The 18,069-nt window shown below is 34.4% G+C and overlaps 1 protein-coding gene across 1 annotated transcript in view; it reads right to left on the reverse strand.

Annotated features, from left to right (window-relative positions):
* The window catches only part of ADGRL4 (adhesion G protein-coupled receptor L4), a 109,929-nt gene that overhangs the window by 35,782 nt on the left and 56,078 nt on the right, over nt 1–18,069 (reverse strand). The window contains exons 3-8 of the mRNA XM_077905156.1: nt 15,350–15,502; nt 6,040–6,189; nt 5,490–5,560; nt 4,318–4,497; nt 4,019–4,202; nt 2,841–2,957 (exon numbers count right to left, since the gene is read on the reverse strand). Coding sequence (XP_077761282.1) covers nt 2,841–2,957; nt 4,019–4,202; nt 4,318–4,497; nt 5,490–5,560; nt 6,040–6,189; nt 15,350–15,502 — 855 coding nt within the window. The remainder of the gene's footprint in view (nt 1–2,840; nt 2,958–4,018; nt 4,203–4,317; nt 4,498–5,489; nt 5,561–6,039; nt 6,190–15,349; nt 15,503–18,069) is intronic.

Genomic DNA, 18,069 nt, shown 5'->3' on the forward strand with positions numbered 1-18,069 from the left:
CCAGTATGTTCAAGCAACTTGGTGCAGACAGTCTGATTAGTTTTAGGAAGACCGGTTGAAGCTCTGGCCACACAATCTGTGAATGGAGAAGCACCACTTGCTACTGGAGAAGAGGATGATGATGAAGTTCCAGAACGTGGGGAGAATTTTGATGAAATTTCCAAGGATGAAGCAAACAGAATCAAGTCAACTTCGGAGGAAGATAAAACTTGGAAGAAGTTACTGGGAGCTGCTACTGTGTATTATGATGACTTTTTAAAGTTCTGTTCACGGATCAGATAAAATCTAGATCTGTAATATTTTTAAGCTCAAGCCCCTTTGGACACTGCAACTCTTTGCAGTGTTTGCTTTGACACAATTTGTTCTTTGCAGCTAATTAAGCTGAAGAAGTCTGGGAATAAAGTTTGAAACAAAGTTAATAAAAGAAAAAAAATCCAAAACAAAGAAGTGTGAGACAAATCTGAGTCCTTCTACATCACCACGTCACACTAATAAGTAATAGTTTTGGATACTGCCATGGTTATGTGAACTAGAAATTGCCACATGATTCATATTTTCTATCTTATCTAAAAAGGTATCACAAGAAACATCCAAAGAGGTTCCTGAAATCTACATATATAAGAGAGTTTTTCTCAACTGCCAGCTTAAGAAAATTTACACCAGAAAAAGAAAGGAAGTTGAGAAGTTAGTCTAATGTAGCTGAGCTACAGACTTTATGAGGACTCCCCATAATGACAACTAGCCCGGCCTTTGCAGTGGACAGACCAGGGCCTGCAGCAGGATCTGAAAGGACAGATCTTTGACTCAGTCCAGTGGATGAACCAGTTCATGTCATAGTGACTTCTCAGAAGTTGCTGTAGGAGATGGTCCAAAATCAAATGAAGCCCCCAAAAGATAAGATGAACCTTTAAAATCTATTAATCATTCCCATCTTTTCTCAAAATATTTAACATCACATTTTTGACTTTGGGTAAAATGGGATTCGTACTTCACAGAATGCTCCAAAATCCCTTCATACCTTCATTTGGAGTATTGTTTCGGTATTTGTCTATTCTCATCATTTGAACTTCTAATTCCCATGATTTCTCTGCCTGATCTAGCTTTTAACTCTCTTTCTGGTAGTACCTTCATTCAGTAAATTAGGGGTTTATTCATTAATGACAGAGACTAAAATTCAGCCTATTAAAAAAAAAAAGATTTAAAATCCACCTGTTGCTCCATGGACTTCCTTTATTTTCCTACTAATGACACTATACAGATTTTAACTTGAAGCCTGTGTTTTATTAATGGATTTTTATCACTAAATGAATAATCACATGTCGACATTATAAAGCAGGTTTTATCAGTTTGTTAGAATTGCCCTTATTTTTAAGATACAAACTTAAGGAAATAAAATTTTCTCCCTGTGTTTTTCTTAAGAGCTGATATTTATGGTTTCTTTTAAGTGTCATGCATGATCTTCAAATGTAACAAGGCTATCATATATTCAGAGAGGATCTCTTTGAGAAATTAATTCCAGGATGATTTCATCATCTGTCAGTATAAGTATTTTCAATGGCTTTATTCTCAACTTCTAAATACTACTCAAATTCTCTTTGAAATTTCAACAGTTTAACACAGTCTTTGGATTTGTTCCTCAATATTATATGTGTGCTTGGTTAGTTAGACTATGATATAGTAGGGTAAGATCCTTGGGTTCAATGGTAGTATGGCTTAGTTATTTTTTCTTTGTTTTGTGGCCATCTGTTTCTTATTGTTGTATAAAAATGACAAGAAAAAATGAAGAGATTAGATAATATCAATGGATTGGGGAAAAACCCACATTAGTGTTGTACAATTTTTTAAAGGATGTTTTTCTGAGAATGAATGTGCAGAATATTGAAAAAAGACAACACATCCATTTATGAAATGACATCCATAAAAGAGACCATACTGTGTTATTATATATATATTTTTTGCTTACATTTATGGCCACTCACATATTCTTTGAGAAGCTATTATAATTCACATTTCGCTTAGGTAATACACTTTAACCTATATGAGAATGATAACAATTCTTCTGTTGGCAGAAATTTTTTTCTAGGTGCACTGCACTAAGAGAGCAGGTAAATGGCTAAAATAGCTGCTTGCTTGCCTTTGATTAGGTGACAAGGAAAAGCTGGTCAGGGTTGATTTCTTCAACTTCCTCCTAGTATTGGCTCTGTATCATTTGTTGATGTGCATGGAAACAAATCCATCAATTTCATTGAGTCTTCATTCCATTATCCATAAAATGAAGAAATTAGGGTAGGTAATCATCAAGTTGCCTAGTACTGGCATTCTCAGATTCCATTTCCCAAGAAACCCTGCGTTTATTTGAGAAGTTTACTGTACAAGAACTAAGAAATGGCAAGTGGAAAAGAAATCCAAGCCTGAACACTACCTTTCTGTCTTTGGGAACATTGTCTTCCTCACCCAATTACAAATTCAGCTTCCCAGTGAGGAATATGAAAGATTAATGAAGAAGATATAGTAAAAGAATCCTATGCAAATTGTAGCACCTATGATTGCTGCAAAAGAAGGAATAGAATCACAGCTCCTTTATATTTTTCATTAGAATCTCAAAAATATCAGACAGCTTCAGAGACGAAGCATAAGACAAGAAGAATATAGACATTGTTTGCTAAAATTCTCATCAACATCAGATTGAGAATCCTGAGTACAAATGCAGAATTTCTGTATATCAACCAAATATTTTCCATAGGAAACCACATATTATGTGTACATATGATATAATCAAAAGTATGAAAGTATTTATTGCAAATTACTAACATATTGAATAAAGACTATCAAAGTCTTACCATATGAATCATATGCAGCTTTTCTCTTTGGAAATATCCTTATGTAATCTCCATCCACATTCATATAGGGATGAGTATGTTTGATGTGATTTGAATCAAAAAAGAAAGTTTTGAGTGCTGAAATGAAACCATGAAAATCATAAATTCTCTGAAGTTAGTTTAATCAATGTGTTGGCTTAATTGGGGACAATGTTTTATCCACCATTATTTTATTTTATCCATCATTACTGTATTTCAACATTTTTTGGCAGGTAGAATGAACATATTCTGAACATGCTTAAACATTGTATCTCGAAAATCTGATTCGAGGTTGAACTTTTTTGATTTGACTATAACACTTGGGATTTAATTTAATCATTGGATTATATAAAGGACAAAACACATATGTGCACGAGGGAGCTATAAATTATAACTACTAAATCAAAGAAAAGCAACCACAATATCTTAGAGGATGGTAACTATAATAAAATTTACTATATGGAGAGTGATTGAATTAAATTCTCGAGTGATAATTTCCTTACCTGGGGTAGTTCACCTTTTTTACTCAAGAATATCACAGAAATGCAGGTATTCTATATATTAGTCATAATGCTTGCTACTTTAATTTTGCGTAAGTGGTAAATCATGACACAAGACAGAGATTCATGCATACTTACTGCTGCATAGCAAGATGCCACCCACACAATAAAGCATTTAAGATGTAGGCAATGATCATCAAACAATGTACTTTGCTTCCTCAGAGCAACTTTATAGGCATTTTCAATTTGATTCAAGATTCTATATATTCTAAATATGAGATTGCACGAAGCAGGAAACATCCTAGTTTGCCATGTTGATTGCTTCATACCAGAAAATCTGTCTAGAACATCTTTGGTCAAGGTAGATGCTAACAAGTCATGAGATGACTAATTCATGACAAAGGAGTGATGTACCCTGAAGCATTTAAATGCTAGATGGTTCAGGAATACAAGGTGAAGATGGTAGGAAAGAGGCAATGCTTATGTTTCAACGTTTTTACTCATCTTTCATTCATATTACTCTTGTAATGTGCATTGCCATTCATTTCTGCATTGAGGAAACAGCTGATGATTGAATTAGCAGCATTTCAAGCACTTTCTATTTTGAGAATGGCTTCTTTGGCAAATGGTATTGTTTTGAAATTGACCTTGGCTTCTTACCTATATCACTTGAATTGGTATCGAACTGAGTGTTCTTTTGGAAGTTCTGAGATATTCTTAAGGTAGTGTGTTCAGCAGCATGCATCAGTTTTGTGAGATGAGTTCTTCTATGATTCATAGATAATTTGTCCCAAGCTATAAATGTGTCCTTTTGGACAAAATTATTCACAGTTTTTATAAATTCCTGTTGAAAAAAAATAGCGTGTCTTTTAAAAACATTGGAAACTTCCATGAATCACAGATGTAAGGAAAAGTTTAAAGCTCTGTTATATTGAGTTAAATTAGCTCAACATACTTACAGTAAGAGTTGAATTAGAAAGGATGTCCTTGGCTAAATTAGTGCTATTCATGTCACCCAGTAATGGGGATGACTCAGCTAATATTTCTATGTATGTAATTATATCCACCGGCGAAAGATCTTTCACGGAATTTCTATAGACTTCTTGTAGCAAAGCCACAGGTTCTTTTATGTGTCTCATCTGTACACAAATGAGCCCAGAAAAAAAGAAACCAATTTAGAGTACTACTGGATCTTTTCAGGAATAAAGGTTGTATGCTAAATTTATTCTAAGCTTGGTTTCGTGTGCTATGTATTAATAAATTATCAGATTATACCTAAACCATGTCATGTAGCACTGAAACTTGGAATTATTTACAAAAGCTTAGCAAATAAAAAGCATAGAAGTTACTTTAGAAAAGAAACAACACGTTTGCATTAATAACTTTTAAAAATTAGCTTTTAAGAGTTATAAGATACTATAACTTTTTTTGAATTAGAATTTACTCAACCAGAGAAAATTCTTTACAATGTGACATATTGGTAATTTGCTTTTAGCTGACTGTTAGTCATGTTGAGGGTCACATTTCCAATCACATGATGATAATTTTATGAACATCCTACTTTATTTATTCTTTAAAATATTTCCTTTGAAGTACAAAATCTAGTTGCATTCATTATGTTTTCTTAGAATGTGGGAATGGGCCTGGGGTCAAAGTGTGTTTTTACTATTTTATTCATTAATTTTCATTATATGTTGAAAACAAAATTTCCAGTATACTAAATAGTGAAAAAGTAATATATGTTAAATATCTCAGTCTTCTTCAACACTTTGGGGATTTTCAAATTAATCATTTTTGTGACTCAAACAAACTACTTAAATCTCTATATGTTTTAATTGTACATGAGGATCAGCTGGTTGTAATTCTACTTAAAATGTGACCTAGGAAGGATTTTAATGGAAACCAATATGTCAAAATATAATAAATTCTTTTTTTAAAAAGATTTTATTTATTTATTCATGAGAGACACAGAGGGAGAGGCAGAAACATAGGCAGAGGGAGAATCAGGCTCCCTGCCAGGAGCTCAGTGTGGGACTTGATCCCAGACCCTGGAATCACAACCTAAGCTGAAGGCAGATGCTCAATCACTGAGCCACCCAGGAGCCCCCAATAAATTCTTAATCTAACTTACTTTTGTTAGCGTTCTATCAATATTTGCAGCAATACAGGCATTATCCAGATGGCAGTCTGCACTCACATTTTCTGTTGAAAAAGAAAATAGATTATATAGTAAGTTTTTAAAAATATTTTTTCCTAAGATGATTATATTGATTCCAATAATTTTACTCCCTTATTTAAATATTAAAAACATATTTTTAACATTTGAGTTTTATTTTATTTTTTATTTGTTAACATTTATTTATTTATTTTCATTTTATTCATTTATTTTTCCTTATTTATTTTTATTTGTTATTTATTTTTATTCATTAAAATACACAATATTTTATGGAAAAAGGAAGACCGTAGTTACTCCAAGGAATAAAGTATGTTAACTACATAAAACATATGGTCAAACTCTTCCATTAAATAAAACAGTAACTTTCCTTAAATCATTTTATAGACAATAAAAGAATACTGGCACATTTTTCAGAAGATGTAGTCCTTTGTATACTTGACTGCAGTGTAGTATTATATTTTATATAGTTCTTCAATTATACATAAAATTTAATCATGTAACTTACCTTGGCAGTAAGTGCCATCATTAGGTATGAACTGTGATTTTCCCGTGGATGTCTTATAACCTTCCTTGCAGGAGCAATTATACCCACCATCCACATTTTCACACACTGCATGGTCACCACAGGCAGCGGATTCGCTGCACTCATCTATATCTGGAAATATTTGAAAATTTTAATTTTTTATTTATTATTTATACAACTGCTACCTTGCTGATACAGTATGATGTATGGTTAGTGATTTCATATCAAATATTACAAGAACAAGGAAAATCCCATAATTTGGAAAATGACAGAAAAAAACTTAGCTGCATATATTTCTCCAAACCCTGATTTGGCCAATCCATTCGGAAAGTGTGCTAAAAAATGTCATTTATGGACCAAACTTTTGAATTAATCTTCTGAGTAGAATGACTCATCCATAAAGTCATTAGGATAATTTCCATAATTGGCAATTTAACATTTAGTCCTAATTTAATAAAGGCTCAATTTTTAAAATACATCTAAAATTCTGTTTTTTACTATGAAACTAAATCAATTGTAACAACCCAGTTTAATCTGGAGTATAAAAAGTGTTGCCCACGTTCTTTACAAAGCATCATTTTTGCATGTAAGTTAGCCTAAAAATTAGCAGAATGTGTGATTCAACTCCCTTAAAATTTTACCACAACTTATTACTTTTATCTAGGTTATATTTTACCATGATTCTGAATGCAAAGTCATCATAGATAAAGTAGCAAATTGTATAGAATTAAGTCTTAGATTTTTAGTAGCTATATATCAAAGTCACAATAAAAGTGTTAGGTTTTAAGCTCACATAATTTATATTCTTAATTTAAAATTTTACATACTGCAGTGAAATATGTCTTAAAGTTATAAATATAGTATAAATACTCTGCCGGTAGGCAGTGTTCCAATAGGGAATGATTCCAAGGAACGGAAGAGTCCAGATCATTACCCTCAACTAATGCAAAGATTTTTATGTTCCCAGCCTGGCTCTGACATCTTAGAGATACTCTGTGTTATATTAATGAATAAACCTGTAATGTTAAGTATAAAATTTGATTTTTTTAAAAAACTAATAGAGTGCCACAATAGTGTTTGCCATAGAAAAGGTGGAGTAATCAAAGTCCAACTTAAGACGTCTAGCCAGTTATTTTAAAAGTAATTGATCCTAATTTCTCACTTCAAAAATTCAACGAAGGCACAGAATGATAATAAAACTCAAACTACTAAAAACTGGAACTGACTAAGCCTCTTGGTAGTTCTTGAAGAAATTTCCATTAGCTAGAAAGGCAATGGTACTAGATTTAAGAAAACAATTCATAGCCTGAAAAAAGAGTAGAAAACTCCTTGTCCTTCAGCTAAGCTTATATATTCATAATCTGTACTCCCCAGAAATCCAAGAACACTACTTTTAAAGAAACAGGAACACTATCCTAGCACCCTCATCCTCTTCCTCTCATTTCTATAAATGTGTGTTTAGAGACTGCCACCACACACACAGACACACACACACACACACAGAAAATAAAGTAAGGGGGATGAGCAACAGCAGGTTGACTCTTAAGACACAGTGAATCATCAAGGAAAGCATTTCTGGTTAGGTTAAAAAAAAAAGAAGCCAAGTGGAAGTGCAGACTCAGGCTATTATCTTTCATGAAATCCATGAAGTGATTAAAAATTATGTAAGAAAACAAAAGACTAGTCCTCTCTGGAGCAGAACCAAAGAAGTACCATGTATTATACACCCAAATGGGGATAAAATCCCAATGAAGATGTGAAGAGACTCATGTGATATCAAATAGAATAATTTATTTCGTGAATAAAAAACTTATGTTTTCTGAATGTCATTTCATATTTTCAGATGTCTTTTATGGCTAATAAGAAATTAGGTGTTGATTTCTCTCAAAATTAAAATTATTTAGGGGCACCTGGGTGGCTCAGTGGTTGAGCATCTACCTTCGGTTCAGGGCATGATCCTGGGGTCTTGGGATCAAGTCCCCAACTGGGCTCCCTGCAGGGAGCCTGCTTCTCCCTCTGCCTGTGTCTCTGCCTCTCTCTCTCTGTGTCTCTCATGAATAAATAAATAAAATCCTCAAAAAATAAATAAAATTATTTAAAGCTGTAAATTTTCTTGGGAACTTTGTCCCAAACTCATCTCTAAGCAACAAATCTTGGGAAACTCAATTTCCATTCTCTTTCTCGTAATTTGGACACAGGGGTATATAATCTTGGTGCTTATAACTGACTATGTTTCAGTTTTCCCTGTGCATCCTCCACATCTGTGGTGGGTTTGTTGGGTTTCTGCTCTAGTTTAGACCTTCCTACCACCACTCACTTAGCTAGTTATAATCCCAGGTTGTCAGCCTTGGACTGAGTAGGGTTTTTCAACTCTAAATTCACCAAGTGACAAAATGGTGATCTGGTAATTTGTAAGAAAAAACAAGGAGGTAGTCTCCTGGGAGACCAGCATTCAAGATTGGGATTATGCAAATTTTTATATCCTGACTCCAAATGTTATACAAGAATATTAACTATCTACCAAAGTAGTGGTTTTCAAATCTTAATCATGCATCCCATCAACGAAATGGTTTCCAAATTGTTTTGGACTTGTCTTGCTTATACTTTTTTGATTTTATAATTTTTTACCCAAATGTGGAAGTGAGGTTTGCTGAATTTGATATCCTTCTCACTCTGTGCCTCAGTAGCACAGTTTATTGAATCTAACCTGCTAATGGAGTGTCTAACTATCACAGAGTGCCAGAGTAGTCAAAAAGCCTCTACTGTTGTTATCACTCTCTGCCCCTTGCTACCTAATAATATAGAGAGAATAATAAAATATTGAAAGAGTATGCCATGCCCAAGTGGGATGTGGGTGGTTTACCAAAATGAAGATGACTGCTATTTGGCAGCAAGATCCACACCCACTTCTCTTGCAGGGTCTCTTTAGCTGAGATCTAATAAAAACATGATGTATCCTTCCTATTATAAGTAAAGGCCCTGTTGAAGATTTTAATTCAAATCCTAGCTTTCATACTCATTAGCCTTGTGACTTCAGGTAAAGCTATAAAAAATACCTTTTACCTCAAGAGAGTTCTTTTTTGTAATAATGAGGAAATGTATGTGAAGGTGTTTTGAAGTCGTGCCCAAGATCTAACAGATCCAGTGATTCTATTTACATTGTGTGTTTTCTTAATAGCAGGAGCACTGTGAATATGTAGGGTTGGAGAAAACAGATTGATAATGAGTGTCTCATTAGATTGCCATGTCTTAGTACTCCCCAGAGATGTAAAAGAGGAAAAGATCCCCCCCTCATCTTAATAAAAGTTAAATTGCTATTATGTAATTATTTCAGTCAGGCTAGAATTGACATACCATATTTAATAACTGAGCCACTTTTTCTGCCACCAACCTAACACTCGGCTTAATGCTAATAACTTGATTTTGCCAAATGTGAGCACATCATAATAATCATTTGCTTGTTTTGCACATCAAAAAATTCACTTGCTACTTTTTCATTAGTAAGGCTGTGCTTGTTTTTCATGTCTACAATGAGTCAAGCCAGCAGTATTTTATCATAATCTTCTTTCAAAACATGATCCTATGATTGTTTTGATTTTTATCATTTTCATCAATAACTGAATTGTCTAATGTTTAACTCACAGACTGCGAAAAAAAGATAACACGTTCAATTACTGAAAGTAATTTGCAAAGACAAAATTGAATGTTAATATTATTCAAAGCCAGAAAAAAAAATTGAAATTATCAGCATACCCAAGGCAATAGGACATACAAAATTAGAAGCAGTAAACACATGATAAATGTGAAGGAGTTCTTGAGTTGCACTCATATGGCCTTGGGAGAATTCACTTTCTTATTGGATGCTTTGGTTTTCCCATTTGTGAAATGCGAGTCTGGAACCAGGTGTCTTGGGCGTTAGGGATCTGAAATTCTGTTTTACTGTAATTCCAAGAGAAAACAAATGTGCAGGATGCTAAATTTCCCTCAAAGCCTTCAACAACAAAATTTCCTTATCTGTGGACAGTAGTATTTGAATATAGACTAAAGGTAAAGAATTTTGCTTGCGTCATTTCTTGCCCTGAACTGGAGTTTTTCATTATCTATTTATAGAGGTTCTTAATGACTAATTACCAGACATGTCAAATTTAAGGATAAGCTAAACTTTCAAGTCAGAGGTGATACATTACAAGGTGATAAACTATCATAAAAGGAAACAGAATTATAGTTCTCTGTTCAAAATCCCTGAAGACTACCATAGTGCACAATGAAAATTACTATAGGACTAGAGAAGGGAAAAAAAGATATAGCTGTTCTGCTTCTCAAAAAAAGCTTAATCCTTAAGGACAACAAAATTGGTGAGAAATAACAATTTTCCAGAGAATGAGTTCTTCAGTGAATAATCCATCAAACAAAACAGGTAGAAGCTGAAGGACTCAATATTGGGTGCTGGGTTTTAATATAGTTCTTATGTTTACTGATTACGTAAAATAGCTAAAAAGGGAGTTAGCCAAAATTTAGGGTCATTCCACAATATCTCAATAATTAATGAGTATTGGGAGAAAGAGTCTGAAATTACAAATATGTTATACCTCCATAAAACGTTGGCATTCAATCATCTTGTGTGTGTGTGTGTGTGTATTTTCTCTGTGTCTGTGATTCAATTTTTTTCTAATACAGGAATTCTCAACTTGTAGGGAACACAAACAGAGAAGCATAGCCTTTTGTGAATTGAGGCATACTAAAAGTAAATATGATCAGATGAAAAGACAGATGTCTTCCAGAGACAAGAAGGATGGAGAGCATAGTTAAAATTGTATTAATTTCCAGTAATTAAGCTGTTGTAAGTTCTATTTCTTCACTAACTGCAACATTTCCAATAAAGTTTACAGAGCTCTATAATTAGAACTTAACTACTACCGGTAAAATAGACAAATGCGTAACATTCTAAGAAGACCAGCAACAAGAGAATGAGCTTGAGAACAGATAGTGAGGTACTCCAAGTTTTCTGGGCAGAGCTTTGTAGATTATTTCTTGAATATACAGTAAAGCTATGTTCCAATAAAATTTTTTTTTTGTTGCAAACACTAAAGATAAAATTATTGTTCAGCAAAAATAGTCCTATTTTCTCATATTTTAAATTGTTTATGCCCTTGCAAAAACATGATCCATTGCACTTGCATGATTCAAAACAATGCGTAAGATTTAGATGGCCACCCACTTCCGCCTTCCCTTGGCCTTCCAGATACAAGGCCGTGATTCTAATCCTCCTCCCTTTATCCTAAACATGTGACTCTGGAGTAGCCTGCACATCCCTTGCTATCTAATGAGGAGAATAAATTAATTTTTTGTTTATATAGCAGAGTAACTGTTATGAACCATAGGCACGTGAGACAAGGTAAGTTCTTTGATACAGACATTTCACTGATAAAGTTTCTTTGAACACTGTCTCCTAACTTATCATGTATTAATAATAACATTATTAGACTTCTCCTCAGCTTACTGATGAGAATCTCAGTAGGGAACTAATCAAAGGCTTCAGTGTGATCTAGATTAACTTGGATATCTCTCTTTTATCTAACTATGTAAAGTAGAAGCAGCACATTACCCTTGTCCATGTTGCATATAAAGTCTTGAGTTCTAGTCTAGCATTTTCTTCTGGTCATATGGCTTCACTCTCAGGCCTCAGTTTATGTATTAATTTTGCTGATTAGTATCGGCCATAATTAATTAAGCTAGTTGTGGGTAAGTTGGACACTTTTGTATAAACCATGATTAAGATGATGTATAACTTACTTTCGAAGCTTAAGCCTTTGGCCTCAGAGAATTTGCCTCTGAAAATAGTTCATCTTTTTGAATTTCCTAAGAAGTCTTTTTTTTCTCAGACTGTAATCTGAATTCTATAGTCTGGTATATCAAATGCATGACCAAATTACAACAGAAGGACATTTAAAAACTTCTAGATACTCTCTTCCAATTCAGAATAATATTTCACATAGGGATTTAATTAAAATTATTATCATTTCAGAGGACATTTTAGTGAACTGGAAATGATTTTCTAAATAGTACTCTAATGTTCAGAAAAACTTAATGCAGATCTTAAGTGTCACTACCTTCAGCAGACAATACTAAATGCACTAGAACAATTCTTTTATAACAAATGCCTTTCTGAACATTTTCTGAGAAAATGTGGAGCCCATCTTGGAGTGCATATTTATGAAAGCAGCAGTATCAGTATCTTGTCATGCAAATGATAATTTTCTTGAGTCAACAAATTAAAGTGTAAATATTTATTCTGTTGTTGGTTGCCATGCATATGCCATCTCATAACTTTGATGATTTTTTCTTGTGAACTGCTTGATTTTCTCCCCCCAAATATTTTCCTTGTGCCCTTAGATAAATATTCCATAGTAACTGATTTTACAGCGTTAGAGAACTAAAGGCATGAATGAAGTTTCTAAAAATACTGCACAAGTAGGGTACACTCAACGACAGGTAGAATTTGGTTCACATAGGCTTTAATCTCTGGCAGTAATAAGCAGTAAGAGATAGTCATGGTTAGATTCCATGTAGGAATAATGATAACATACATTGTTTTTATTTTAAGGATTGTCTTTGTAATGAATTTGTGGGTTTTGCTACAAAACTTTCTCCTATTTATGGTGGGCTTGTGCTAATTATTAGTGGTGATATTGGTTGTGCTATTGTGTTAAATTTTGGAGGGTCCTTTTGGGGTTGATAGTTTTTAAAATTTATTTAGGGGGAATGCTTGTAGTTTTTGGTTATATTACTGCTATGGTGGCTGAACAGTATCTTGAGGTTTGAGTTTCTAATAAAGATGTGTTGGCTGCATTTATTACTGGTTTATTATCTGAATTGTTGGCTGCTTGTTATGTTTTAAAGGATGCTGAGGTTGAAGTGGTGCTTAAATTTAATGGAATAGGTGATTAATTAATTTATGATATGGATATTTGGGGTTTTTCAGTGAAGAGGCTATGGGAATTTTGGCATTGTATAGTTATGGGACTTGGTTAGTGATTGTTACTGGTTGATCATTACTAACCGGTGTCTTGGTAATTATGGAGGTTACTCGTGGTAATTAAGTATTAGTAGGCTAAGGGCTATGGTAATTATAAAATAGAGAAAATACAATTTAACTAGACCTTTTTGTTTGAGATTAGAAGATTATATTAGATTAGAAGATTCTATTTGAAAATGGGAGATTGATTTGGGTAATACATTTTCTAGTCAGATTATGTCTAGGAAGTATTGATGCTGATTTTTGGCTTATTAATAGATTTATTGTTGGTGTGAGGTGGTGTATAATGGTAGGGTAGTAACCTAGTAGGTTGGAGAATTTAAAGAAGTTTGATGGATAGTTGAACTTGAGGCCTGTATTGTGAGGTTTAATTCTAGTGGCAGAATGAAACCTAGAATAGTCACTGCAAGGGCTGTGTACGTGTATGTGTATGTGTACGTGTGTATAAATTTGTATGTCCTGTAACCATTGACTGAATTATACTTTATGGTTATGTGATGCTGGTATATGATATTAATTAAGTCCAGCTACAAGTTATTTGACTGCGTCGAGACCTTTATGGTCATAGCTGAGTGATATCTGTCCCCCCCACTAAAACTTAAAAGATACCAAATGCATGACACCACAGTTATGTATGATCATGGGCTGATTGGACATCGAGATGTTCCATTTGAGAGGGTTGAAGGATAGGAGTAAAGAATTATATGGTCCTGAAGTAAGAACCATATGCCAGGTATAGTTTCAGGCTAGAAACCCCCATGTAGTATGGGCCTGGAGTGAGAAGAGGGATACTTTGTGCAAGGATTGATGGTTTCTTGAGGCTTATTGATTAAGCCCTTCTGGACTGGGTGAGGAGCATGATTCATTTTATTTTGGAATGGATAAGTGTTTGAATGTATGTCCTTATGTAATATTAATAATAGCATGTACATGCTTATATGCATGGGGCAAACCATTAATGCATGACAAAAATTGAAAAAAAATTCTGTATTGGTTGAATAGGTAGTTACAGTTAAATATTTTAGACATACATGGCACAGTAGAATTGTAGCAATATACGAATTGGGAAAGTTGTTGGGTGGGATTTGTCTATCAGGGAATAGTTTAAAAAAGAATTTCAGCTTTGGGTGCTGATGGTGGAGCTGATGCTTCTTCTTTGAGTCTTAGGGAGAGTGATTATTCTCTATCTTTGGTTTACGAAACCAAAATAATAATTATACAATGAACACTCTTCATTTAATAAGGTTATTTTCAATAATACTAATGATTGGTATTAGAATTAGGATTGTGAAGTACAGGATTGATGCTATTTGACCGATAATAATAAAGGGGTGTTCTACTGGTTGTTCTCCGATTCATGTTAGTGTGAGTAAATCTGGTGTTAATAGTCAGAATAGACATTGACTGAGTAGTCGAAATATTACTCCACACTGTTCAGATGTGTGGAGTAAGGGGATAATTGCTAGGGTTAAAATGGAGGATACTAGAGCAAGTACTCCTCCTAGTTTCTTAAGGATGGATCATAGGATAGCGTAGGCAAATAGGAAATATCACTCAGGTTTTATGTGTGGTGGGGGGTTAACTGGGTTTGCAGGGATGTAGTTATCTGATTCTCCCAGTAGGTCAGGTATAAATAGGACTAGTGATATTAATGTTAGAATGAGGAATAAGGCTCCTAGGATATCTTTAATTGTGAAATGGAATTTTGTCTGAATCAGATGAAATCCCTGAAGGATCCTGATTCGTGTAAGAATAATAGATGTACTATAGCCAGGGCTGCGATAATGAATGGGAGGATAAAATGGAATGTGAAGAATCATGTTTGGATTGCTTTATCAACTGGGAAACCACCTCGGATTCATTCTACCAGGTTAGTTGTGATGTAAGGGATGGCTGAAAGTAAATTTGTGATAACAGTTGCTCCTTATAAAGATATTTGTCCTCATGGGAGGACGTAACCTATGAATGCCGTGGCCATGGTCACAGATAGAAGAATAATTCCAATGTTTCATGTTTCTATGAATACATAGGAGCTGTAATATAATCCTCATCCCATAGGCTTGAATAAACAAATAAATAATATGGAGGCTCCATTTGCAAGTATATATCAGATAATTCAGCTGTAGTTTATATCTCGGCAGATATGGGTAACTGATGAGAAGGCTGTTGCTGTATCTGATGTGAAGTGAATGACTAGGAATAGTCCTGTTAGAATTTGTAGGATTATATAAATCTAAGTTAGGCAGCCAAACTTACCTATGCAGATGGTTCCATCATTAGTGATGAACCTGTCCTGGTGACTGCTGGATCTGAAGCCAGGTGCACACATACAGTAGTAACTTCCCTCCGTGTTAGTGCAGTTGGCATTTTCACCACAGGGCTGGGTCAAATTTCCACACTCATTGTCATCTGTGGACATGTCCATTTAAAACACTATTTTTATATGATTGAAATTCAATATTTTCCACCAATGTTTGGGGACTGTGACTGTTAAACAGTTTAAATCAAGGCAAAGTCAATTTTTAGGAAGAGTTAACAGCACAATTGTACATTCCACAGCTGTCTTAATTTTATTATAATGTGACACTTTTTTTGTAGTTGCAAAGCAAAATAGAATCTCTTACTTCTGAAACACTGAACATAATTATTGAAACTGTATTGGAACATGTTCCAAGTTGTATATGTAATTTAATTATAATAATGTCAATGCATATATATACTCATTTGTAAATTTATAACCCTTTCTTAATTAGTCAAAAGCATACTGTAAGTTAAAAAAAATCAGAGATTACAAATTGATATGCTCTAATCATGTACCATTTATTTTTTTTCTTATTCCCTAGAAGGATTTTACATTATCGGTCTACATCTCTTTACTTATTAATGCATTTATTCATTAAATACCATGTACATTTTATCATCCTATGAAGAGTACACAAATAAAAAAATTATATCATGGTCCATGGTCCTTACCTTATAGTCTTGTAATATAGTTTATCAGAAAATATGTAGATTCATAAGCCTTTGTGAAAATTAGAAAGCAAATTTATATTACCTATCAAGTCAATAAAACAGAAGATAAGTGCCTTTCAGAAGTGACCATAATGGGCTGGAGGAGAAAGAGAATATTTTCAGGTGACATTAAGTCTTTTGGGTCGAATTATGTCTCACAAAAAGATGTTCAAGTCCTAACCTTGTGTCTTGTGAGCATGGCTTTAGAAATGGGACCTTTGCAGATGTAATTAAGCTAAGATGATGTCACACTGAATTAGGTGGGCCCTAATCCAGTGACTGGTATCCTTATAATAAATATATGGGAAATTTGGACATGAAGACACAGAAGAAAAGGCTATGTGGGGACAAAGGAAGAGCTTAAAGAGATGCAGCTGCAAGTCACGGGATGTCAAGAATAGAACAGTGGGCAACCACTAGAAGCTAGAAACTCTGGGGTTCCCTAGAATCTTTGGAGGGAACATGCCCCTTCCAACAGACTTGATTTCAGACTTCTAGCCCCCAGAGCTGGAGAGGCTGTGTTTGTGTTGTTTGGAGCCTCCTAGTTTGTGCTAGTCTGTCAAGGCAGCCGTCTGAAACAGACCCCAACTGGCCAATCCAGGGTAGGCTAAGTATTGGTTAGGGAGCAGACAGGTCCCTAAAAGGAAGACAGAATGTTGGGCAAAGATGAAGCATAAGGCAACTGAAATATTTCTGAAGGTAGAGGGGAGCAAATGAGGAGTACAGAGAGAAATCACAGGGGAATCATTGCAAAAACAAGTTTGATAAATATTCTTAATTTTTATCCTCCATTATTATCAAACCAAATTTAATTTCTCTTTCAGAATAAGCTGTGTAACATTTAATTTGTACACAAGCTATTGCAGATATGTAGTGATAACTGAGCGTTGGGGATTTTTCCAAATGCTTTATAAATATGAAATCACTGAATCCTTACCTAAGCTCTAGGAAGTAGGTACCATTGTGACCCCCTCTAATTGCTGAAGAAAATAAGGAATAGAGAGAAAAAGTAACTTGCCAACATCACACAGCTATTTAGTTGAAGAGCCAGGTAGTTTGGTTCCAAAGCCTTTTTTTTTTTTTTTAACTGTTGCATCCTGCTGCTTCTGTGAGAATTATTTTAAAGTGCCAAAAATGTATAATAAGGAGTTATCAAATGAATTATGGTCTATTTTGAGAGATCGAAAGACACTGAGGTAGTGATTTCAGAAGGAAAGTGGAAACTTTATATTTGCATTCTATTTTTTTTTAAGATTTTATTTATTTATTTGAGAGCGTGGCAGAGAGAGCACTAGCAGGGGGAGGGGCTGAGGGACAGGGACAACCAGGCTCCCCACAAGCAGGGCTTGATCCTAGGATCTTGAGATCATGACCTGAGCCTAAGTCAGGTGCTTTTTTTTTTTTTTTTTTTTTTTTTTTTTTTAAATTTATTTATTTATGATAGGCACACAGTGAGAGAGAGAGAGGCAGAGACACAGGCAGAGGGAGAAGCAGGCTCCATGCACCCGGAGCCCGATGTGGGACTCGATCCCGGGTCTCCAGGATCGCGCCCTGGGCCAAAGGCAGGCGCCAAACCGCTGCGCCACCCAGGGATCCCCTAAGTCAGGTGCTTAACCCCTCAGGTATCCCTGCATTCTATTTTTAACTCAAATTTTATTTCCACTTACTGATTTTCAAACACTAAGGATATATGTATAGACATTATTGTATGGTAGACACCTAGAGGTGCATTCCTCTCTTTTTTTTCAAAAATGACTACTATGGACAGGTCAGGTAAGATTTGCAAATACTATCCTTTCAAGATATTCAACCTATATAGTTCTATTTCATACTCTTATTTTAATATTTATATGCTTTATCATTTGACTTATTATAGTAATTATAATAGGCTAAGTGCTATCAATGTATCCAAACATGTAACAGCGCAGTACAATAAAAAGATAATTTACTGTTCTAGTCAGAGA

This window comes from Canis aureus, chromosome 8 (assembly GCF_053574225.1).
Source record: "Canis aureus isolate CA01 chromosome 8, VMU_Caureus_v.1.0, whole genome shotgun sequence".
In the NCBI taxonomy this organism is placed as follows: Eukaryota; Metazoa; Chordata; class Mammalia; order Carnivora; family Canidae; genus Canis; species Canis aureus.